Raw genomic sequence first — 25,851 nt, 5'->3', positions numbered from 1 at the left:
TCTACAAATGGGTGATATGGAGTTGCCAGCCTCTTCGTCAAGAGATATGCTCTTTCTTACTTTGTGTACTTCTTTACTTACATGTTCTATGCATCGGTGCATACCAATGTGAAATATGTCAAAATGCACTGCAGTAGAATTACCCTGATGGTGCTGTTTTTTTTTCATCTCCTGATACTTTTCCTCCTTGGGTCACTATCCTCTTCTATATTTTTCATTTAGTTTTTCCAGTTACTTGACCTTCCACACTCAAACTTTTCGAACACTTCTATTACCAACAATTGGTATCTTGTTGCGGCACTAGCCACAAAGTTCCTCTAATGAACAACACACTTCACAAATACATGTTTTTTTTTTTACTATTTAATAAATGTACCACTGTAAATGGTCTGACAATAAGTTGATCTCATTTGGTTAATTGAAGAGTCTGTAATAATTAGCAACAGCAAATGATAGCATTGGTAGCTAGCTAGCTTGACGATAAATACATTTTTTAAAGCTTGTAAAGACGGGCTTTTCAGCCACTCCATCCTCCTATTCCTGGAATAATGAATTACAAGCCAATAGCAACACAGCAGGATCTGACTAAAATAAAAACAAAGCCATGGCTTTTGGATAGTAAAATATTATTTCCAAATTCAGATGATAAATGTAGCATTGATGCTTGTTAAGAGACGATGAAGAGCAGCAAGCAGACAAACTAAAGAGCAGAGGTGTTACAACAGGCAGTGTGTGTTGCTAGTGTTTCACAAAAATACACACAGCATACACATAAACACAAACACACTCACCAACCTTCTTACGCCGACTTTTCCTTATTCAAGTAAAAAAACTATCTAAAAATGTCGTTAGCCTAATCGATACAATGGATGCATCTCCGTCTTCTGTCTGCTGACTGTTAAACCCTACGAGAGGGTTAGCCTTCTAAGTATTTTATAGACAAACAAATATTTCAGAATCATAGCCAATCCATTGGTGGCCCTAAGCCTTGAAACACCTCTTAAAAGAATGGGCTAAAAACTTGTCTGCAAACTTCGAAGGCCTTTTTCTCAAGCATTCCTCACTCAACATTTCTAGCACTTCTATTACAATTGGCATTTTGTTGCGGCACTAGCCACTAAGTTGCTCTAATGAACACCACACTTCACAAATACAATTTATTTTTTTACTATTTAATGAATGTACCACTTTACATGGGCTGAAAATAAGCCACTATTTTTCTCAGAATCGTGTCTTGAGAACATATTTTGCTAAATATATGGAGAATGAAAACAATAAGGACATTATCAGAAAGCTAAGTATTTCCAACAGTGTTGGTAACTCAAAATGTGTTTCTGGGTTGAAGTGACTAATTTTGATAGAGCCGGTCACAGAGTGAGATTCTGACATATGCCTGTGTAAGAATCTGTTTGAAGCAAGTGTGACATTGTTATTGAAACACTTTAAATGAACAATGACTCCACTTCAGATAAAAGTTAACCTAATTATTAAACTAGTATCCCAAACCCTTTCTGCTTTAGTGCTCTAACGTCTGATCTTGTGAACCGCTAGCAACATGGAAGACAATTGACTCTGCACCTGTCGATATTCAATAACCTTTTCAGTCTATTTCCAGACAATGTCATGCACTGCACTCCTAAACTGTTGAATTGTTTTCAGTTAGTGAAAAACACGTCGAAAAAATCAAGCTGTTCAAGGCGATTCACTTTCACACTTGCAGGGTCGATGAACAAAGAAATAAAATATGGGTCAGAATGAATAGAAGTGCTGGGGTGTGCAGTGTCGTGGCACCTGTGCTGCACGAGGGGTGGTCCCTGTTTTCTGTTTGTGTTTACCGATCTGTTGTCTGTGGAGTGATGATGGAGGTTAGATAGATAAATGGATGGCAGGGTTCCGTGGAGGAGTGCGATGGGGGATGAAGATCATGCTGTGTGTCAGAGTCATGGTTCGTGTCACCGTGGTGATTGCTTGCCTCCCGTGTTGACATGTCTCATGAATGAACAAGTAATGCAACCTCAGTGTGAAACGTGCACAGTGAATTGAAACGGCATTCGTCACTCTATGCGTATCTGTATGTGTGTTATGTTGTGAACAAAAAGTGTACATTCTAACAACCACGTCCCTCCACAATCCCTCGCCACCGTCAAATAATCCCCTTTCTTCTGCCAATATTTTCCCTGTTTCTGGATTGGACTGGCAGAGATAATCTGGGATTAGAGCGAGCAGTCAGGCCTGGTGTGTTCCTCATTCATTTAGACGGGGCAGACATGTCGAACAACAACAGGTCATTTGCTGCGGGCCTCGACACGTTCCATTACATATCATTTCAGGGCAAAATCTGAGCAGATTTGGGCACTTTGCATGCTTAACCAAGAGCAAAATGAATGTGGATGCTGTCTGTTGGGTTGTAGAGGAGCAGCTGATTTAATACTCAGCAAATACACTGAATATCAACAGGCAGATATACGATTGACAGGCAAGATATTTATATGATCAGATCCCTCACTCTTTCTAAAGCTGGGCATACATTGTGACCTGATTTCTGAGCCGTACTTTTGCAGGCACATAAACTATCCATGTTTTCCTAGCCACTTGCAACACCATGTTAGGTGAATCTTTTAAAATAAAAGCTTAACCCTAACCCGGAAAACATCAACACTACAGATCCCTCAAATTATTTAAGTATTGATAAGATTCATACAAAATGCATCCATTTTCCTCTGCTTCACCTACTTGTGTTTCATCAGGTAAAAAAGATGTCTGGAACAGTGGCGGCTGGTGCATTTTTCTCCAGGGGGGCTCTACCAAAATGTAAGCAAACTAATGGCGCTTTTCCACTGCAGGTTTTGGTGTGGCCGGGTTTGGGTCGGCCTGGCCCGGCTCACTTTAAGCTGCGTTTCCATTACAGTTAGTAACTGGGGTAGTAACTATAGTAACGACGAAGTGTAGGCAGGGCAATCGGCTGTTCGGCGGGCGGAGCGACGCTGAGTAAAACTGCCGTGACGTCATCTTCAAGGCGACACAACTCACAAACACCGTAACAATGGAGGATATGGAAGCGATCGTGTACTTGGTTCTTGGTATGTGGCTTTTTATCACAGTAAGGAGGCAAACTTTGTTTCAGAAAAGGCTGAGTATAGCAAGACGAAATACAGAAGATAAAAACAGGAGAGTTTTGGCAATCCTACAACGCAGCGCAGACGACAGGCGACTCTGATCACTACAAAACAATGCCAAGGTAAGCTAACGTTCGCTAACTAGCGATGTGTTTAGGGTCACGGTCACTATACCACCAAAGTGTTTCAAGTATTTAATTAATTTTAGCTACCACTTTTACGTATTAAAATATGTATGCTTTGTATGTGTATTTCAGAAGTTATACCATTTGCAAAGTCGCCGCCGCAGACCATGTGTTTGGACGTTCAACCGAGCTACCGAGTGGTGGGGTGTGATTATTGCATCTTTCACACACACTCAGTTGGTGCAGAACTTCAGAATGTCTGAGGAAACCTACACCTACCTGTGCAACAAATGTCATGGAGAGGCCTATGATGATGAATGGGATGCAGCAGCAGCAGAGCCTGGGGTAGCAGTGGCACAAGGTGCAGAGGAGGAGGGAAGGGACATACAAGAGGGTCTGATGCGCTACTTGAATAGCAACATATTCATTGTACTGATTGTAAATTGTATTGAACATAAATAAATATGTTTTACTCTTTCACATATACATGTGTTTGTCAAATGATTTTAAAAAGAAATGTTATCAGAATTGACTATTTAGTAAATATTTGAATTTCAAGCACCAGTGAGTACTGCCCCATAATAAGAACATTTGAGAAAATAACAGATCATGAAAAGAAAGTCTTTCTAATTAAGAAAGTTGTTTGTGGTCTGTTTTGTTTGTTTAGATCTACTATTAACACAGAGGAAATCACGATAAAAAGACTTGTTACAAACAAAAACAGTTTAATCATCAAACAAGTGCAAATAACAAAGCAAACTATAAACATAAATACAAAAGTGTAAAACACAGCAACACTATATACATAAATGCAAGTGTAAAAGGCCACTAAGGCCAGTTGCAGGTGCCGTTCCTGCTGGGCCCGGTTCAGCTCCTGCTGGGCCAGATCTGCACTGTGCATCTCCCTCAGGACTATGAGGTTCTCCTCTCCTCGTTTCCTCTTGTCTGGAAGACAATACGATAAGGTAAACCTTTTTTAATCCCCGTAGGGAAATTCAGGTGTTATAGCAGCAATAAGAATGGAAAAACACAGGACAGGTACCGGTCACACAAGGATATAAGAATAACATATATAAGTATAAACAGAACAACAGGATGAACTAAAGACAGTTCTGGCCCTAGATGTTTACAACGATTGTGAAAGTGAATTACATTATGCCCAGCCTGTTGATAATGAATATAAATATATGTATGAGTATGTACAAATATACAGCCAGGAAGTAGATGGATAATTACACATTCATATAAGTATGAATAAATATGAGACCAGTTTAAAGTGCAAAAATAAAAAACAAAGCAGAGTCCAAAATAAGTGGAAAGCAGTGCAGGTCCATGTGTCTGCGGCACAATACTTAACAATGAAGAATATACAAGAATATATTAGGATGTCACACACAGTTTCACTAGCTGCAACATTAATAGTGATTCTTACTACTTTTACTTTTGGTACGTTACTTTACTTGTAACAGAGCATTTCCACACAGTGGTATTGTTTATTTTACTTACTGACGATGATCTAAAGTTTAAAGAAAGTCACAATTCCAGTCGTTTTGCTTTGCCTATTTCTTACCTAGCTGTCTGCGTTGCTGGTGCTCGAGCTGAACGGTGCTCCGGAGCACTGCCATCACTCGTTGTTCGGGACTCCTCCTCGCTAATTACAACGGCATCTAGAACAGCATACAGTACATGACTTGTTAATTCCACAAACTACCGCAGCACAATATTAAATAGCAACAACAACTCTAGAAAACTGGACGTAAATAATGGCACATATGGTGTCAGCAAATAATAGCTCTAGCTCAGGGGTCACCAACCTTTTTTAGGATAAGAGCTACTTTAAAAAAATAAAACAAGTCGGGGGCTACTTTTACTCCTCTTTTTTTGTTTTTTTGCAGTGTATATATATAGCACATTTTAACATTATGATATGAATATTATCCTAAATTTCACTTTTTTGTTTATCAACACCAATCTTAAGTTTGAGAAACCGGCTCGAGATACACTTTTTGTTATATTCCATGGAATGCTCTTAACATCTCGATAGCAATGAATATCTTAAGTGCTTTGACAACAAATCCATAAAAAAATGTAATCTGTGGAAGCCGTAGTACTGTAAAAAGCACGACCAATCATTTTAGCCGGCCCGGCTAAAATAACTGGATGGCCTACCTGCCTGTCAGCCTTCCATCTGTGCACAAACTTATCTCGTGCCCTCATTGGTCATGTGCGCGTTCGTGTGTGTTGGAGGAGGGGCTCTGTAAGGAAGTGGCAGATTTTTTCCGGCTGTGTATTTTCAAATTCTAGCGCACTCGAGCTGGTTTCTCCAAAATTACCTACCCCACCTTTAGTATACAGCATCGGTGGAGGGTCAGACACATTACAGTAGGAAATGAGCATGTTCAGGTAATAAATATGACCGCCATTAATGAAAACGTATTAGCGAAAAGGTGTGGCTTAGAAAGAAATGCTCATAACTCATCAACAATGTATCCATTCACCACAGATTTTGGTGGATAGGTTCAGTCTGTGTTGGGGAATAGGCACACCAAAGCATTTTCATTTCGACTATAGGGGGCCCCAAAAACACCGCACATTTCTAACTCAAGAACCGATGGACGAAATAATTGGGTTTTTTTATAGACATACTCTGGGGGTGAGTATGAACTGAGATTCAAAGTGTCGTAACGAATGACGAACGTGGGCGTGGCCTATACAATTTTTTTTAATTGTGATGTGCTAAAATGAGCTACTGACGCGAAACTTGGAACACACGTCACAGCCCACGAACTCTTCGCGACTGTACAAAAACATTGTGCGTTTTAGCTAAAACGGCTCAGTAGCGCCCCCTGTTGTGCGATAGTCACATATAGTTACTTCGAGCTACCCGAATCATGGCACAGATTGTCCTCATGGCATTGCGAACATTTTTCGAAATGGCTTCCATTAGCCCCGCCCCCCATAAAGTTGGCCATTTTGAAAAATGTGCGTTTTTTCGGCGACTCCTCCTAGGGAAATGATCGGAAAAATTCCAATCCAGGACAAGTTCAGCCCATATCCAATGTGATGCTAAATTGCGAAGGAATAGTCGATCGCTAAAATGGGGTGCTCGTAAGCTAACGGTGAATTTACCATTTTTGACGATTTAAATGTAAAAAATTCACTAACATGAGCTTCGGACGCAAAACTTGGGACACACGTCACAGCCCACGACCTATTCGAGAATGTAAAAAAAAACGTAATCTTTTGTTAAAACGGCTCAGTAGCACCCCCTATTGTGTGGAAGTTACATATAGTTTCTCCGAACTTGACGAATCTTGGCAGAGACATTCCTCATGGAATTGCGGACATATTTCAAATTGCCTTCCATTAGCCCCATAAAGTCGGCCATTTTGAAAAATGTGCATTTTTCATGCATTTTCAGCACATTTCTGCGAGCTCCTCCTAGGGAAATGACCGGAAAAATTCCATTCCAGGACAAGTTCAGCCCATATCCAATGTGATGCTAAATTGCGAATAAAATAGTTGCTGGCTCAATCAGGGAGGTCGTAAGCTAAGGGGGATTGTACCATTTTTGCCGATTAACATGTCACAAATTACTCCAAACTTCTCGCATACAGTGTTTCCGATATTCACGAAACGCTGTATACACATTTCTATTATGATTGCATACATATTTCAAATTGCCTTCCGTTAGCCCCGTATCCAAGGAAGTCGGCCATTTTGAAAAATGTGCGTTCTTCATGTATTTTAAGCACATTTTTGTCCTCCTAGGGAAATGACCGGAAAAATTCCATTCCAGGACAAGTTCAGCGCATAACCAATGCAATGCTATATTGCGAAGGAATAGTCAGTCGCTCGAAAGGGGAACGCACAGGCTACAATGTACCATTTTCTGACCATGTACATGTCAGATAAGCTACTCACCTGCCTGTCTGCCTGGGACATCAATTTTCACACACACACACACACACACACACACACACACACACACACACACACACACACACACACACACACACACACACACACACACACTCAGGCAATGATGTTGGGTGATCCTAATTTTGTTGAATACATATTTGCCTGTAATGGTTACAGATTACTCTGATGATGCTGCAGTTGCAACACAGAAGATATGGATAGAGGTCACTACAGTGGACAGCTTTTTAAAAGGTGTTTTCTTGTATATGCATGGGTTTTGATGGCATAGTTGCACCATCAGCCACTACATAGGACCCTATTGCATCATCCCAAACACTGCTACTCAGTGGAAAGTCAGTGCAAGTGCATGATAAATGTCTCTAAACCAAGATGAATGACAGAAAGCCAGATGGACCAAGTCACCTGCCGATATCCTGCCAATCCTTTCATGGAAAGCGCTCCCTGCAGGTATAAAACATTTGGTGACATCAAGTAACAACTAAGGAATTATATAATTCATAAATTGTCAAAGTATTGATGTTATGTTTGCAGGAAATCATGATTATTCGCCTGTCCACTAAAGTGGACGTCATGCATCACTGGCTATATTTCAACTCAAATTCATACTGTTACTGCTACTGTTCTTCTTGAAAATACTTCATTTGCAATATCTTTTTGGGCCTTAAATATATATACTTAAGTTATTATAATGTAATTTTAAGTTTGCACATCTTTATTTATCATTTTTTCCAAATTTACAAGTTTTCAGTTTAGACTTTAACGCATACTGTCCACCTGAGTGGACATATAAAACGTTTTTTTTCTAAATTTGAAAAAACTAGATTAAAAAAAAATAAAGTTAAAATCGTGTTTTTAATGCCCCAAGAGCAATAAAAACACTTGGTAAAAAATTCCTGAGTGAGGCTTTCATAATTCATGCATGAAAGGGTTCATAGTATACCGTATACCATACACATATATATATATATATATATATATATATATATATATATATATGTGTGTAATTTGTGAGCTTTGGCTTTTTATTGCAAAATCGTACGGTCTATACCCAGCTTCAATGTTTCTACTGCAGATGCTTATTTATTTGCCTTTGTCCTTTTGACACTTCACAATTCATTTCCCAAATTCCACATATTCCAGCACTGTTGTACAATGTTCAGATAACAAAATGTTTTTTGTTGCAATACATTGTATCGGTTGGCAGGAAAGATTACTCTCTTTGAGAAACTGCTCTGTTATTTAGTTGTTTTTGCCCATAAATCCAACAAAGGTAATTGATTGATGTGACTGCTGTTAGCCTTCTTTCTGACATCCCATTTGTAAAGATAATGTCTTCTGGTAACCGTGCAGTTGTTAACAAATACAGGCAAGCAAGAATGGGAATAACTAGTTCAATTATGTTTCTGTGGGAAAAAAAGAGAATTTTTCTCACCTCTTTGTTTGGTCTCACGGGCCACATTCTTCTGTTCACTCATATTATATATATATTATTTTATTTCACTGGTTAGAATGTCTATACAATGTCGTTTATTTATTAAAAGCATTATATAAATGACAATTTACTGAGTTATCCTTCACACAGGGATCACACATCCATCCCGGATGGTATCCATGGATATCTCTCTGCTGATGCATACAGCAAGATCGTTAGACTTAATGGTCATCATTAGGAATGTTAGTTAAGGTGGTCCACTCCGTATTTAATGTGCACGGTCCTCACATCAGAGAATATTCCCCTGATCATGGAGCCAAGAGGTCTCATTAAAAATGCTCTCTGAATTAATTTATCTTTCACTGCCTCTTAAAGATCATTTTTCTATACTGGGAAGTCCTTTAAACCTATAAATGATGTGAATCTTCACTTCAATGCTATACATCTTTGTTTAAATGTTTAATAAGTAACATTGGAAGGTATAAAATGTTGTGTGGTCAATATATTATTACGCTGAATTGTTTATCACCATAATAATTGTTGGGGAAATATTTTCCAAGGCCCTAAACTTTGACCCAGTTTATCAGTTCATACTGTCCTGACTGAGCACACGCACCTGTAACCTTGGCTGCTGTGCTCTCAGTGTTTTGTCTCCCTGTTCCTGCCTGTTGGCGTCAGCTGATAGAGGTGTTATGATTCTATCTTGTTATGCACAATGTTGATTATTCTCTCTGAACTAGCTAAATACATGGGTCTGGGGTAGAGTTCTTCAGAATTGATTGTGGCATCTCAACCGTGTGGTCAAACCGTGGCCCGTGACATGTCTTGTGAATTCTCCGGCCGAAGCTCCTAAATAAACCATCAGTGTTTGACATCAAAGCTCCAGCTCTCCTCGTGCCTCTCTGAGTCCTGTTTCCAATTGCTTCAGAAGTTTCCCCCACAATAATCATTAATTAATCATGACTAATCACAGATCAATTTCGAGTTTCAAATATTTACTTGTATTTAAGGGGGAGAGGAAACAAACATGTGTGGTGTTGTAATAAAGAAAGGCATGACAAACTGTTTAGATAAATCAGAAGGTTTTTGACTTTATTAAAACATCTCAGCTTAGTTTGGAGGACTTCTGAATTATGTGTGCATTGGGAATACTTGTTCACATGAATGGTGATCAGACCGTTTGAGAACCACAGAGATAACTTAGACAAAAGTTAACTATCTAAACACTCCAAAAAACTTTAAACCTCCTCTTTTCATTTCAATTTCTAGAACATTTCTTGTTAAAGAGCAACTTGCAGGTTAGAGACCCCAGTGAATAAATGTGTAGGAAAATGATGTATACACTAGATTTTCAAAACAATATACATAAATATACACTACAGTGACATCTGGCGTCGTTTTTGTAAGACATTTTTACTTCCGCATAAAAAAAGACCACCCGCGTGTGACGTCACATGGGGGAGAGCGACCGGTCTAACGTATTAATAAACATGGATTTATTGGACCAGGTTTAAATTATTGAATAAGTTTCAACCTGGTTTTCATCCTCACCAAAGCACTGAGATGGCATTGGTAAGTGTTTATTGACCTGACACACAACATAGATGACAAGAATGTCTCAATTAAGTGTGTGTGACTTAGAGCGACTAACACTTCTATAGTTAGATTATTTCAGGGACATATTGTCCAATAAAGACTATGTTGTCTCCTTTGGTAACCATTTATATCTACAGGAATAAGTCTTTTTGGGCTTGTTGGCTTTTCCTTAAAACCCAGACGATGTTTTTAAACAGTTTGGCCACTAAAAACAGATCTAAGCCTGCCATCCTCCCTGGGATTTTGAAAAAGAACAGGTTAAACCCAGGAACATCAAAGCGACTGGGTTTTTAGAGAAGAGTGCTCTGAGAGACAGGAGCTTAAACTAGCATTTCAGAGTGTGAATCCAAGTTTATTCAGATAGACAGTATGAGAAACATAATGTGTTTTAAAGCATTTTAACATGTTCTAGAAACACAATTAACACAAGAATGAACCTGAAAAATAAACATAACATGTCTCCTTCACATAAGCAGGTTGAGATTGTGTGCAGGCCGTAGCTTTGTTCTTCTCATAGGCACAAAATGAATGTGTATTATCAAATATATGGCAAAGCGGTAGCTCCTATAATTACCACAGTGTATGGTCAGAAGCCCTGAATCACTAAACATCCTAGGAAATAAAAAAGACTGAGGGTGTACTGCGTTTACTACAGTGGTGTTAGATCGATCTGTAACCTACATTAAAGGTATTTATTGTGTCAGTGAAACATTGTTTCCGCTGAAGGGCCAGGACTGGACTATGTGCAGGTAAAAGAAGGTAGAATAAAATGGTTATTTCAATAAAAAAACATATTGCTTTTAACAAGATTTTTTGTTGCAGCCGAAGCAAACACAAACATCTGCAAAGGTTCGACCGGACTTAGAATAGATTGGTCAACTTGAGTGGTAACATGGATGAACAAAAATACGTTTTTCTTTAAAAAAAAAACTGAAATAATTATAGGAACGTTTAACTAATTATTATTATTGATCACATTACCATGTTTGACCCCAACTTCCTCTCGTAATTACGGATGTCATGCCAATAAATCATGTTCTAAAGTAAGACCCTTCGATTTTTCTTACTAGCTTGTAATGCTTTTTTAAAATTATTACAACACCACACGTGTATATTTTTATCTCCCCCAAAATAATATCAAATGATTGTATTTTAAAGTAATGATTAATCATGATTCATTTGAATACTGTGATTAACATGAATACATGTGCTCCTGTTTTTATGCTTTTGCATACTAACAAACAGCATAATAAGCTTATACTGTCCAAAAACTAAAGCAGATTAAGTAAGCAGAGTTTAAAGCCATGTGTCAGTGCATGCTGGCGTGCGCGCGCGTGTTTTTGTAATGAGTGATGAGAGAGCGAGGAAGATAAGGGGGAGAGAGGAAAAGAGCTCCAGTTTTCTTCAGATTGAAAAGTGTCCACCTCCCACCCTCTGTGTGTCCTTCCACTGCAGAGCACACACCGGTGGCTCTACTTCTCCTCCGGTCCCCGCTTTATTAATCCACGGACCACAAGTGTTTGTTTTCCCGCAGCAGAATGAGCGCTGAATGCAGCAGCTACTCCAGCGCTGGCGGTGCGTTTGTGGACGGATTCTCGTGCCCCAGAGCGGGAAATGCCGCTGTTGCTGTGTACTGTTGCGGATTTAATGATGTCAAGTACTGCTGTGATGATCCCAACAGCTTTTTCGCCTATGAGTACGGATACATGTGGTGGCTGAGGTGAGGGAAATTTACATTTGAAAAAGTGTCATTATTTTCAGTGTTTTACTTATTTGTAACTCAATTGGAAATTCTACATTCAAGATTCAAAGGCTTTATTGTCATATGCACAGTGTAGTTATGGCAATGAAAAGTCCCAGGCTCCTCCAACAACGCAACATAAATATATAAGACATTAAACAATAAAACACATTTAAAAAAAATCTAAATAGTGCAAGAAATAACAGAACAGCAATCAAATAGTGCACGGGAATGTTGAAGGCTAATGTGCAAGTAATGCAGGAGAAGTTAAATATATGCAAGTCAAATAGAATAATATGAGCTAAAATGTGAATGTAAAATTAAATACTGTATAGTGAAATAAAATACTGTGTGTGTGTGGTGTGTGTGCGTGTGTGTGCGTGTGTGTGCGTGTGTGTGTGTGTGTGTGTGTGTGTGTGTGTGTGTGTGTGTGTGCATGTGTGCGTGTGTTTATGCATGGCCCTGCCTTGGTCTTGACTTGGACTCGACCTCTTAAAGTCTTGGTCCTGTCTTGGTCTTGGTCAGGACATATTGTGTACCATTAAAATTCTGGTTTTCTACCTTTGTTAGGATTGTCACGATCTTAGTTTTATGTCACGATTTTTAGTGTGTGTGTGTATCTCATGACTAAAAAATCCAATCCATCCCAGCTGTCACATGCTTTGCTTTTATTTATGTTCTGTTTAATTTAATATTTTTTCCTTTTTATTTTCTTTCCTTATTAGTTAATTTGTTCATTTCAGTCCTTGTGCTGTTGCAACACGTGCATTTCTGATCTGGAGATTAATTATGGCTCATCTTATCTTCTCTTAACACATTAACAGCTCTATTTGTTTTAGTTTCATGTGTGGATGAAAAAACTATTTTTGGTATATAAAAAAAAGAAAGTGCTAATAACTCAACTCCATGGCTCCTTATGATTTACCTGCAATATTTAACATTATACCCTTTACTGAGCTAAACCAAATTATTAATATATTTGATCTTCCCCTTTTGGATATTCTCTTTTCCATCCTTCAAATCATCATGACCTCTCTACTGCTCTTTTCTCTTCTTCTCTCCTTTTCCTCTCCTCTTTTCTTTTCTCAAATGTTCTCCTCTTCACTTCTTTCTCCTCCTGTCAACCATCCCCTTTCTGTTCCCTCTGCCGCTTTACCTTTCTACCTTTGCACCCTCCACTTCACTCCTTCTACTTTTATTGTCTCCACTTATCCCTTCTCTCCTGTCTCCTCTCTCCTGTCCTTATCTCCTCTTCTTTCTCTCATCTCCTTGTCTTTTCTTCCCTCCTCTCAGTATCGGTGCTCTGGTTGGTCTATCCATTGCCGCGGTGGTCCTCCTTGCCTTCCTCATTACTGTATGCGTCCTCTGTTACCTCTTCATCGCCACCAAACCCCGTCGTCTTGACAACGGCCTGCCCCTCAGAGCGCCAGGTAAGTGTGTGTGTGCGTGTGCGTGTGTGCGTGCGTGCGTGCGTGTGTGTGTGTGTGTGTGTGTGTGTGTGTGTGTGTGTGTGTGTGTGTGTGTGTGTGTGTGTGTGTGTGTGGTGTGCTGTGGTAACAGTAGTGATTTTAATTGTGTTGCCACTCTTTCTGAAAGCCTGTGATTCAGAGAAAATTTGCTGCAAACGTCATCTAAAAAATCATGTGGTTTGGCATTTGGTAAAGAAAACACATGCAGATTTTGAACTATGTGGAATCTATTGTGTTTCAGCGGGAGATCCCAGTGAGGGGCCGAGTCGTGGGAGAGCGGCCTGCATCTCTGGTCCGCAGGGATTCAGAAAACACTTCATGAGCAGAAAGCTTGACTGTGATAACCAGCCGCCAGACCCCGAGCTGCTGTTCCAGAGGTGCTTCACAGCTACCGTCGTGGGTATTAAAGTGGAAAATCCTTCGTAGGCTGCTGAGGGACTCTGGGCTTATAAATGGGCCCGGCGGTCCAGAGTAAAGGAGAGTTAGTCAATCTAAAGGCAGAATTTGCTGCCAGGGGACGGCTAGGACCTATAGAGGAGAGGTAGCCTGCCATTATAAAGTTCTGATGGGAGTTGTGCTGGGAAAGAAGAACCCCTTTGCACCAGGAAGTCTCTAAAAAGCAGTGATTCAAAATCTTCACACACTAGATAGTGCGCGTCCTGCATAAGCTATGTTTCAGCAGCAGTAACCGAGAGAAAATGTGCATCTATCTACTATCTTCTTTAAGGACCTGTCCACAAAGCGCCTTCTTCTCGCAGAAGGTTTCATAGATTTCATACAACGATATCTCGACACAGTATCACTACCGTTGCATGACAGACTATAATCGCCCCCTTCGATTTTGTTATCTAATTGTGTTAGTATGTATTTGTTTGACGAATCATTTCGCTTTCACACTTTGTATGAATGAGCTTCAACACTCTCTGACAGCTGTTAACTCAGAAGGACGATCCACTACAGAGATAAAACACTTCAAGGGTCAGCCAGACCAATGTGCTCCAATAAACGTTATTTTTAGTCTTTGTTATGATAGTTTAATCTGAAAGACAATGTCCAAAAACGCTTCTCCTAAGAGTTCTACATACACCGCTGCTATTCTGAAACGTTGAAATATTTTCCACACGAAACGCTTGGAACTGCTAAAAAGAAATCTTGAGAGTTCCGCTTGCGACAGCTTTGGCTCTGATCGTATTGGAATCAATTGAAAAAATACGATGGCACTCTATCTGGACATGAGCCCTTAACATTTAAGACAGCCAAACACCAATTTTCATGCAACTGGAAGACACGGTCAAAAACACGTTTTTCAACTCAACACACTCGGAGCTGCTAACATTCTCGCTTTTTCTCGAGAGCGCCACTTGCAATGGCATGCGCTTTGTCTCATTGGAATCAATAAAAAAAAAACACTGGAGCTCAAAAAAGGCGCTACTGTATGTGGACATGGGCTCCTTAAAGAATGTTTTTGAATGGCCTCAAGATAGCCAAAGACCCATGCTAATGCAACTGGACAAATAGGACGTTCTAGAATAGATGTCAAAGATGTGGCCTATAGAAGAAAAAAGACACAAAAAGACAACAGTGGATTCTGGATAGCTAGGCCATAAGTTAAGGCCCCACTGATGAAGAAGGGTGCTATATACATTGATACTCAGGGACTGAAGGACTTGTGAGGACCGTGAGATGGTAATAGAACAAATTGCATTGTTCATTTTTCAAATGCTTGAAATTACATATTTTTAGTGACAATCAATTATTTGAAAGAAATCTATTCAAAAATACATTAATCTTTTTTCAAGTCTTTTTTAAACAATATGGGAATTTCGAGAACTGTGTTACTATAGACAAGACTAGAAAACTAGGGAAACAATCATTTATAACATTAAAAGGAGCCATTTTTGAAATTCATACATATGACTCCTGTGGTCTAAGGAAGTTAAAAAGTATTAGTAAAAATGAACAACCCTCTCCTAAATTAAAAAACCCAAGAGTTAAACAAAATCAAATGTGTGATGTCATCAAGTATAAATGATGGATCTCCTCCGTACAATTCATTTGGAAAGATGTTAAAGATGATGCTGAGAGATTTGATTTACAGTTTTGTTTTGCAACTGAGAACAATTCAATAGAATAAAGCATTGGAATGAAAAATAAGTACTTAACTTAACCTAGCCATTTAAATAACATAAATGTTGGGGGTCACCGCATGACTAAATATAAGGAGTGGACGTAGTCACTGTGACGTCACCCTTTGGTTTTTGGTCTATGGTTTTGAATTTAGTTTGACCGTCGCCATCAACACACTGTGAAAGGGTTAGTGCAAAAAGGGAAACACAGACAACAAAATTAACATCATACTATATTGCAAAAACTAGCAATTGAAACCTTAAACTTATCAGGCAAATGTTTACCGAGCTAATACATCGATTGAGAAGATGACTGGATAGTCAATTCCTTCTCAAAACGTTCAAGTGCCCTTGTTTTTGTAACTCAGAACGGTAGCGTAGACATGTATAAATTCATGCAAAATGATCTTGTATTTGTGAGTATGTTTTGCGTGTGTAACTGACCTCAATTTTGAATGTCAACACTTGTGTTTAGTTCTTTTTTGTTTTTCTCTGTAAAAATGTACTACAAAAATGAATACTTTAAAGTTCATTGAATTGTTTCTTCACAAAAGTCTTTGTGAGGTGCAGAATTCAAACTCAACTGATGGCATGTTGGTCAAATGTTTGATGGAATTCAGTTTTTGTACTCCCAATTTCCCATTGGTAAAGCAAGGTGTGCAACTGTAACATACATGTACATGTCAAAGAATGTAAAAGGAAAAAATGACTAAAGGGGATCAGTTTCTATTCTTTATGATGTTCCTATACCTTTGATTGGAGTCTTTTTTCAAACACATTGCATCAGTGTACATAGTGTTTTATTTACACAGTTCTTCAAAGAGCACCAACAAAATCTGGATCAAAAGACTCAACATTATTATGCATTGATTCACCCAATTAATCGATGGACTGCCATGTGGTGGAAAAGCAACAAACAGCTCATTATTTTTAAATGTCAAATACTGTGGAATGCATGATTTTGATTCACAAAGTCTTAGATTTATGTTATATACAAAAATCATATAAACACAGAACCTTCTAATGGCTATTGCATCCCAAAAATAAGATAATCATGACTTAATCTTAATCTATTATACTCTTTTTCATCAATATATTATAGGTCTCAGATATATACAAAACATGTCTCTGAAGTGTTTGGCTCCAAACACCAAACAGATCATTGCAGCATCCCCAACCCAGTCTCACATCTAAACGTGTAATAACTACGTTGGTCCACAACTTGGGACGTAGTATTTCTACAAAAAGGCCTCTGAAATTGTAAGATCCCTACGTGTTTTTTCACCATTAATTTCCAATGGCTGGCGTCTATGTCACGTGATCTTCAACTTTCTCTCCGCAGAAATAAAAAAAACATGGCCGACCTTCGTTTTATTCTCGTTAGAAAATGCCTATTTTAAGGTTAGTTTGGCCATTAAAATGCGTTTTGATGTCATTTGATGCAAGAAATATGAGTTGTTATTTCAGATTATGTTTGCAGTGGATGTACATGATCTTTAGTTTGCTAGTTATTACGAAGAATACTTCAGGAAATTGTGTAAATACAACGTTTTCATTGTTACCAAGGTGGTTGCTAGGGACGCTGCTATCGATATTATGTCTGTTATGTTGTGTTACTGTTTAATGGTGTTATCTTTATTGCTACCCCCTTCCCCGTCAATGTATAGTAAAACAGTGTCTCGGGCTTTTGGGAGGCTCAAAGTATTTTGTCCGGCCGTTGTGAAGACTGGTTTGTTTATTGTCCTTGTTTTTGTTTTAAATAAAGCATATTCAATCGAGACATGCCAAACATGTGACGTCATATGACGCGTCGCATCTGCGCACAGGGAGCAGGGAGGGACTGGGAGACCCCGGGTGTTTCTCAATCGCGAGTAAAGCTGCTCCAGAGCCACTATTTCAAGCATACTACGTCATCGAGTGCCGCCGAAGTACTGTTCCTCTCCAGCATACTTGGAAATCTACCGAGCCCGGCGTACTCCGTTTGGAGAAATATCGAGGCTGCACATGAGTAGACTCCGCGGTCTTAAAATCCCCACAATGCTTTGCGCACGGACCAATTTCCCCAAATCTGTGGCGGAAGATGTAAGGCGGGGGCCTCTCATATGACGCACACCTGCACACTTGCTAGCCTGTTCCACTCTTCGGGTGTTTCTCAATCGCGAGTAAAGCTGCTTCAGAGCCACTATTTCAAGCATACTACGTCATCGAGTGCCGCCGAAGTACTGTTCCAATCTCCAGCATACTTTGAAATCTACCGAGCCCGGCGTACTCCGTTTGGAGAAATATCGAGGCTGCACATGAGTAGACTCCGCGGTCTTAAAATCCCCACAATGCTTTGCGCACGGACCAATTTCCCCAAATCTGTGGCGGAAGATGTAAGGCGGGGCCTCTCATATGACGCACACCTGCACACTTGCTAGCCTGTTCCACTCTTCGGGTGTTTCTCAATCGCGAGTAAAGCTGCTTCAGAGCCACTATTTCAAGCATACTACGTCATCGAGTGCCGCCGAAGTACTGTTCCAATCTCCAGCATACTTTGAAATCTACCGAGCCCGGCGTACTCCGTTTGGAGAAATATCGAGGCTGCACATGAGTAGACTCCGCGGTCTTAAAATCCCCACAATGCTTTGCGCACGGACCAATTTCCCCAAATCTGTGGCGGAAGATGTAAGGCGGGGGCCTCTCATATGACGCACACCTGCACACTTGCTAGCGTGTTCCACACTTCGTTTTCCGAATGCCAGGAAGTATTCTTGACTCGCTTCTGAAGCAAGATACTCGGCAGACATGTGCTACCAAGCAAGCGTACTCGCGATTGAGAAACACCCTTCGTTTTCCGAATGCCAGGAAGTATTCTTGACTCGCTCCTGAAGCAAGATGCTCGGCAGACATGTGATACCAAGCAAGCGTACTCGCGATTGAGAAATACCCCCCGAGATCCGTATTTCCCGTATTTTTTAAATAAAGAGATATTCAATCACGGGCGCGCATCAAACGTGTGACGTAATGTGGTATTAAAAGTATTAAAAGAGGTGAAAATCACTACAAGTCTGGACATGTTGAGAGCTGTACATACACACACATTTCATAGTCTTATATTTCAACAGTTTTACAACAAACTGTGACTTTTTTGACATGGAAATTATTATTTAAGATTGACAAACATCATATGTGTAATTCGTGGCACAATTCAAACGGGATCGAAAGATAATCTTTCTCTCTCCATTGACTTCAATGCATACTTTTTCCGAAATAAGATCCCATGGAGGAATCCGGAAGTTTGACGGACATTACCCACAATCCTCTGTAGCAACCATAGACTGTATACAAAAATTAAATACTACATTATTCCGAGTGTGCTTGCTTTTCTCTTTGAAAATCATCACATAACGGCATTGTAATACACGTTTCGGCTGCATTAAATATGACATATCTGCCGTAGTTAACTCTATTTATAGAGCCCTGATGACAAGACTTCTAGACAAACAGGAACTGCCGCCAAAACTGAAAACTTGACGTGGATCTTAAATATATAAGCAATTAAACAACATCTTACATTTCTTTTCACACAATACGTCTCCTTGCAGTATCAACACTAATTCGGCTGACTTTTATATTTGATCCAATTGGTAGATAGGCTGTATTTACGCCATAACGGTGCACAGCTGATAGAAAGGGACACCTACTGGTTAAAGCACGTTATTGCATTTTATAATTTTATTATTGGGTTGGCACGTAGTCTGCCTGCATCGAGCGAAATCCCCAGGTACTCCACCTGCTGGTGAGGTATGGGACTGCTCTTCTTCCAATTGACCACAATCCACTTGGATCAATTGGGCTGTGTTTGCCCCTTCCCTGGACCTGGTCATGACTATGAGGTCGCATTAAAAAACGTTCATGCCATGGTCGCAAAGCGGCTGAAGCGCTGTGGTCACACATTTGCTGAACGTGCGTGGGGATAGGGAGTAGCCAAACGGTAGTCTGTACTCGTACGCTACCCCCTGGAAGGCAAAACGCAAATACTTTCTGTGCTTTGGAGCAACAGACACATTCTGTTTTTGCAACAGGGCCTGAATCTCTGTTGAAAGGAAACCTATCTCCTCCTGGGATGATAGATTTGCCTGAATGGAGAATGAAATGCATCAATCGGAGCTATTACACTAGGCGAGGTGTGTCTTCTGACAACAACACGCCGGCCATAATGTCCCTGCACCCGCATAGCGCTTTGACAGCACTTCCTGCGGTTAATCACACTCACATGCGCGCGCCCACTGGCTGCCTCCTTTACTGGAGTTACAACTGGGGTGGCGAGTGGGGAATTGTGTCTCATAATGGGTGCCCAATTAACATCGTATGAAACGGATCTTGCTGATTTCAACGAGACATTATGGGGAAATGTGGAATTGTGGAGAGAGATGACTCTTACTCTGGGATAAATGCAATCGTTTTTATTGAATGCATTTTTCACACACACATCACTCTAGAACTAGGGTTACAATACGTAACCCACCGCTCTTGCAACAGGGCCTGAATTTCTGTTGAAAGGAAACCTATCTCCTCCTAGGATGATAGATTTGCCTCTATTATGCCCCTGAATGGAGGAGGGACGCTGCAAAACTGGAGTGAGTAACCCAGTCTCAGTGTCCTGTCCATCCACTCTGTCAGTACACAGCTGAGCTTCCATTCCCCATAAAACTGTGTTAGCGGACATGAAAGCAGCTGTGGAGCAGCAGCTAAGAAACTGTAGTACTCTCTGGTGGTATACTCCGCTGCCAAACCTTCCATAAAAGAAAGTTTGGCCCATGGGGGGCTGACACAGAAAGGGCCGATTTTCTACTGAGGTCCTTGAACGCACCGCGGCACCTCGTGGAAGTACCCCTCAATGCAGTGCGCAATGCCTCAACGTGGGCGGGAGCTCAACGTGGGCGGAGCTCAACCTTTCTCAACCTTTGAGGCACGTGACGTCCCGACTCCCGTGTTGTGTACTTACCCAGTCACAAAAATCACATATCTTATATTATTAATATAATTTTGATGTCTGTGGTTATTTAAACATTCCCTGATAAACGTTATTTCAGCGTCAATAAATTAGTGTTAATCCCAGTGTGTTTAGTGTACAAAATCACATGTAATTTCACCTTCAATTCACGGTTTTCACAACGTTAGCCACATGCTAATGCTAACCGGAAATGAAGACTTTTCAGAATAAAAGTGTTAAGTTAATAGTTAGTGTGAACTTCCGTTTTTTTCAGAATAAAACTGCTTTAAATGAAAACCCTGTATTTAATTTAAATTACGTCATATCAACATTGATTTTAATTTCTTACAGTAGGAGAGGTTTTGGGGTTTAGGTTTGGGAGGGAGGAAGGAAGATTAGGATTAGGTAAAAAGGTAGGGAGTGGTTAGGGTTAGGATGGGGGGAAGGGAAGGGTTAGATTGAAGGGAGGGAAGAGAACTGCTACCGGGAAACAGGATGCAACGCGTCATCTGTGAAGCTCCGCCCACGTTGAGCTCCCGCCCACATTGAGCTCATTGAGGCATTGCGCACTGCATTGAGGGGCTTCTCCTCTCGTGGGGCCACGGCTCCGTCATAATGCCATCTCTTTGAAACGGACATTATGGGGAAATGTGGAATTGTGGAGAGAGATGACTCTTACTCTGGGATAAATGCAATCGTTTTTACTGAATGCATTTTTCACACAAACATCTCTCTAGATAGAACCAGGGTTACAATACGTAACCCACCGTTCTTCTGCGGAGGTCCTTGAACGCCCCGCTGCCACTCTCACGGGGCTGTGCGCCCTTCGTATTAACGCTGTGTTTCACATTCAACTGTGAAATGCATTAATCGGAGCTATTATACCATTATTATGTGTTTTCTGACAACAGCACGCCGGCAATAGCGTCTTTGAACCCGCACAGTGCTTTGACAGCACTTTCTGCGGTTTATTCCACTCACATGCGCGCACTCACCTGCTGCTTCCTTTACTGGAGTTACAGCTGGGCGGCGAGTGTGGGACAGTGTTCTGTCCTCTGAGGATGAGCAAGAAGCAGCATACGCCAAGCTGCGACTACTCCTCATCCACGTGACCAAGGAAATCGATCCAAAGAGCCCTTCCGTAGACATGGGGGCTCCCAGGAGATCATCACAGTCTTTTTTTGGAAAGCGCCATGCGGCGTGATCCCCCCACGGCAAGCATCGGCGGCCACACGGCAGACCAGGCTATTAATTTGGCCGATGCTGCGGCCAAATAATCGCTCTGATCCGGTGAGGTGGGGGCATCTTGCGGAAGAGCAATCAGCGAGACGCCCCACACACCCGTGTTTATTTGCAGCCGCCCTGTCACGCGGCAGCGGGGCAGAGGTTCTCTGCCCAGCCTGCTGCCTGCTGGGAGAAGATGGGCTGCCACGGTCCGCCGCCATGGTCATCACCAGGGGGAAGTCCTGGCGGACAGACCTGGGCGGTGGACTTCCATGGACGCCGGACCTGGAAGTGCCCGACAATGAGAAGTCCTCGTCATCCTCCTCCTCGGCAAACGGAGCCATTCGCCCTGCTGGAATGGCGAATGTGAATGGCACCTCCTCGTATGGACGCGGGAAGGGGGGGGGGGTGCTGAGGGGGCTGCAGCACCGCCATCTCCGGCGGAGAGTTGTAATTGCAACGTCAAAAAGTTCACTAAACAAATCAATACAAAAGTTTTATTTTGAGTTACTATTTTTGAGTTAACATTTTAGTCTAAGCAGTCTATAAAAAGCTTCACTATAGAGTGGCGAAGTCCCTCCCCTTCCGGTGGACCTCCATGGGACCTTATTTCGGAAAAATGATGTATTGAAGTCAATGGAGAGAGAAAGATTATCTTTCGATCCCGTTTGAATTGTGCCACGAATTACACATATGATGTTTGTCAATTTAAAAGATAATTTGCAAGTCAAAAAAAAAAAAATTGTGCAGTAACTGTGAAGTAACACATTTGTTTGTGTGAAACACTCAATGAACTACATCTCTGGTCAACAACACACGTCACCAAGATGGCCGTCACTACTGTCAACAAAACGATTGACTACCCTCACTATCACCACAATGAAACACGTCCTGGAGAAAGTCATGCAAAGCTGCCTGCCTGCCTTCCTTTGATTCTCTCTGAACTGCCTGGTCTTTTTAATGTTTAATGTCAACCATTTGTGCAGATAGCATGAAGTAGAGAAGATCGCTAGCGTTAGCGTTAGCATTTCTCCCCCGGGCTTAAATTGTGTATTATAGAATGATCACACCGGTGTGACAGTACTCTTCAAAGGGTTCACGAAATATGACTACTACTCTTACTGTTTAACATTTTGGGTTACTTAATGTTACTTCATGTTAAGGCTAATACAAATGACAAGGCTGTAATGCTAACTAACGTGCTAGCTACTAGCTAGCTTGATCCAGACACTCCTAGTCCTTTCATCAGACGGGAAGCGAAAGAACGAGCAAGACCCATTGCTGGTATGAACAACCTGGTACTAAGCACACAGGCATCTTGTTAAAGTTATCTTATCTTAGCCAGCGCCATATAGATAGATTCTATCTATATGGCGCTGATCTTAGCTATCTCTTAGTGGAGGAAAACAATTGTGACATCACTTACGCGACTCTGGGATTTGTAGTCTTTCTAGTTGCGTATTTTTCATAGTCTTATATTTCAACAGTTTTACGACAAACTGTGACTTTTTTGACATGGAAATGATTTTTTAAGATTGACAAACATCATATGTGTAATTCATGGCACAATTCAAACGGGATAGAAAGATAAGTTTTCTCTCTCCATTGACTTCAATACATTATTTTTCCGAAATAAGGTCCCATGGGGCGGAAGTAGATGGGCGTGACTTCGCCACTCTATATAAGAGAAAGTGATAATGCGGTGTGCTTCTTCTGTTGCTCTGCTATAGAAAAGTATGGCGTTATATTTGTGCCTCTATCCTGAGCACGCAATGAAGCATGTTGAGCATAGGAAATGCTATTGAGCGCGCACTTGAAAATGTTTGAGCACAGAGAAATATATTTTCTCTCATAAAACTCCTGCTCCGTGCGCAAGCAGACCGCTGCACGCCCTCTCTCTCCCTCGCTCGACCTCTCCACCCTGCGCGCTCAGCTTTGCCTGCCTGCTCGCTCAAGTTGTCACAGCGTTAAAAATGTGCCACAAAACCAACCAATCAGAGAACTCGAGAAGGTCAATTCTGATTGGCTGATCGTCTCCAATCATATCTTCTATCTGAGATTTTCTGATATCACGTTATTGTTTGCAATGCCTTTGACGAAACCTTTTATCCGATCGTTTCAGATAAGGGTGAGTTTGCTAGCCGGCAACATAGCTATATGGGTAGTTTAAGCAAACAGCTAACAAACCGTAGCCTACATGTACATGAACCCTTCTGAGGTATTGATTACTTGCTGTAAGCATTAGAGGTGGCAGAATGACAAAACATGTTTCTCTCACTATCACAATTTTTTGGTTGACCAGAACCTGGACCAACTTCTGTTTCCTGTTCTACAATGGGCATAGAGCTTGCGTTAATTTAACTTGCGGACAACTAAACAGATTAGGCTAGGATACCGGATAAAGTTAGCAACACACGTTAACCATGAACAGCCTATTAATCCGTTCTCCTAATTCAACGTTGTGGATTTAGAGAAAAGGGGCTTCTTAGCGTGCTTTTATCCGGGGTGGAGGGAGTTAAATATTAGTTAAATATAACATTGGGGCGTGTGATTGTAGTGGGTGGAGTTGGTGAAATGAGGATATCCATTTTGGAGTTCAAGCTAGTATATTATAGTTAACGTTACACAATAATAAGGAAGAGAGCTATTTTTGTGATACATCGCTATTGATATGGATTTAGAGTGCATATTTGAGACTTCCAAACAGTAAACAAAAACGTAATTTATGGGTGAGTGTTTTTAGCAGAGTCATATAATGTCCTTGTGATTCTGTTGATTATTACCTGTCTGTATTATGTTGCAGCTCAGCTGATTTTGGATTGATGGCAAAGGGAGATGGACTTAAGTGAGAGTGAAAACACAAGGTAAGTTTAAAATAGGTCAGCAATTTCCCATCCTATAGGTTGCTATATAGATGTATCTAACCCTTTCTCCTGTCTTTGTCTCCCTCTTTCAGCACAAGAACCCCAGGGGGATTCAATGGAGCCTGAAGACCTGCAATGAGACCCTCACCCTGCACCTGAGTCTCAACTCCCAGAGTTTTGCAAGCCTCTCCCTGTTCCTTATTTTTATTAAACCAGATATTAAGCTTCCCAATGGTGTGGTCTTCGTTTTGTGAAAAATATGATTACCTCACATATGTTGTTGCTGTTGTTGTCTTTTGTGATAGTTAAATTGCTCCTGCTGACTTGAGCCAGCCATTCTTTCCTCCTCTCTGTGTCAGTGGGGAAACCGTACATTCATACTCCTTTCTCTGAACGATTGGAGCATCCCCAGGCAGCACAGCAAACCATGGGGGAGACTACTGTATATGCCAAGACAACACAGAGGAAAAGGCACAGACAAACTGCATGACCTGCTATTCAATGTTTATTGAATTCCATTTATTTACAATGGATGTTCCTAAAACAACACATTTAACATCATCATCATGCTGCTGCTGCTAGTCCTTTGACTCATGGTGCTGTCAGTTGATAATCATTGATAGGCACCTGTCGGTCTCCTGTCCTTTCTGAAAGTCATAAAGATTACATTAGTCATTTAGATTACTTATGTCCTCAATTACCATGGGATTACTGAAACCACCATGAATTAAAGAAATGGTAGAAATTATTCTAATCTGAATTTTGAAGCCTTCCTTCAGTTCCCATCCCCTCCCTCTAAATATATCAATAAACATTAGGATGTGATGCTCCTGACTACCATACAAGTTTAAGAAGATAATATTTGTTTTAAAGAATTCAAAGCAATAAACAACAGCAACAGGCACTGTAACCAAGGCAACGTTAGCCTAACATGTATATGTTAACAGGTAAGATAGCTGTTCACACTATCTATGTATATTTTCTACTTTTTGTAATGCTATTTTATTTCTATTTAAGATGTTTACATTTTCAATTGTTTAATTCTAGTCTTTTAACTATCTAATGTACAATGCCTTGTCTTTTGCTGCTGCAGCGTAAACATTTCCCCAATTGGTATCAATAAAGTACTTCTTATTTTATCTTAATCCTCAAATATTAGCACATTTTACTTTAAAAAAAACAAAAACATATTGATGTAACTACATACACATATCGATATGTTGTATAAATATTGCAAA

At 40.6% G+C, this 25,851-nt stretch overlaps 1 protein-coding gene across 3 annotated transcripts; it reads left to right on the top strand.

Annotated features, from left to right (window-relative positions):
• Window positions 1-11,749: 11,749 nt before the first annotated feature.
• On the top strand, window positions 11,750-24,824 carry LOC117488929 (protein shisa-like-2A). 3 transcript variants are annotated; one of them, XR_004556550.1, is made up of 5 exons: window positions 11,750-11,931; window positions 13,246-13,382; window positions 13,663-13,817; window positions 24,553-24,613; window positions 24,706-24,824. XR_004556550.1 is itself a non-coding variant. In XM_034138110.1 (5 exons), exons 1-4 carry the CDS (start codon window positions 11,750-11,752, stop codon window positions 24,596-24,598), a joined length of 501 nt encoding a protein of 166 aa, XP_033994001.1. In that variant the 3' UTR covers window positions 24,599-24,613; window positions 24,706-24,824. The 3 variants fall into 3 exon arrangements, 2 of the variants coding, with proteins under 2 accessions (XP_033994001.1, XP_033994000.1); XM_034138110.1 differs by having other exon boundaries at window positions 13,663-13,798; XM_034138109.1 differs by lacking the exons at window positions 24,553-24,613; window positions 24,706-24,824 and having other exon boundaries at window positions 13,663-13,847.
• The last annotated feature ends 1,027 nt before the right edge of the window (window positions 24,825-25,851 follow it).

This window comes from Trematomus bernacchii, unplaced genomic scaffold, assembly GCF_902827165.1.
Source record: "Trematomus bernacchii unplaced genomic scaffold, fTreBer1.1, whole genome shotgun sequence".
Lineage (NCBI taxonomy): Eukaryota > Metazoa > Chordata > Actinopteri > Perciformes > Nototheniidae > Trematomus > Trematomus bernacchii.
The sequence above is the reverse complement of the archived record's forward strand: the minus strand, read 5'-3'. Positions and strand labels throughout refer to the sequence as shown.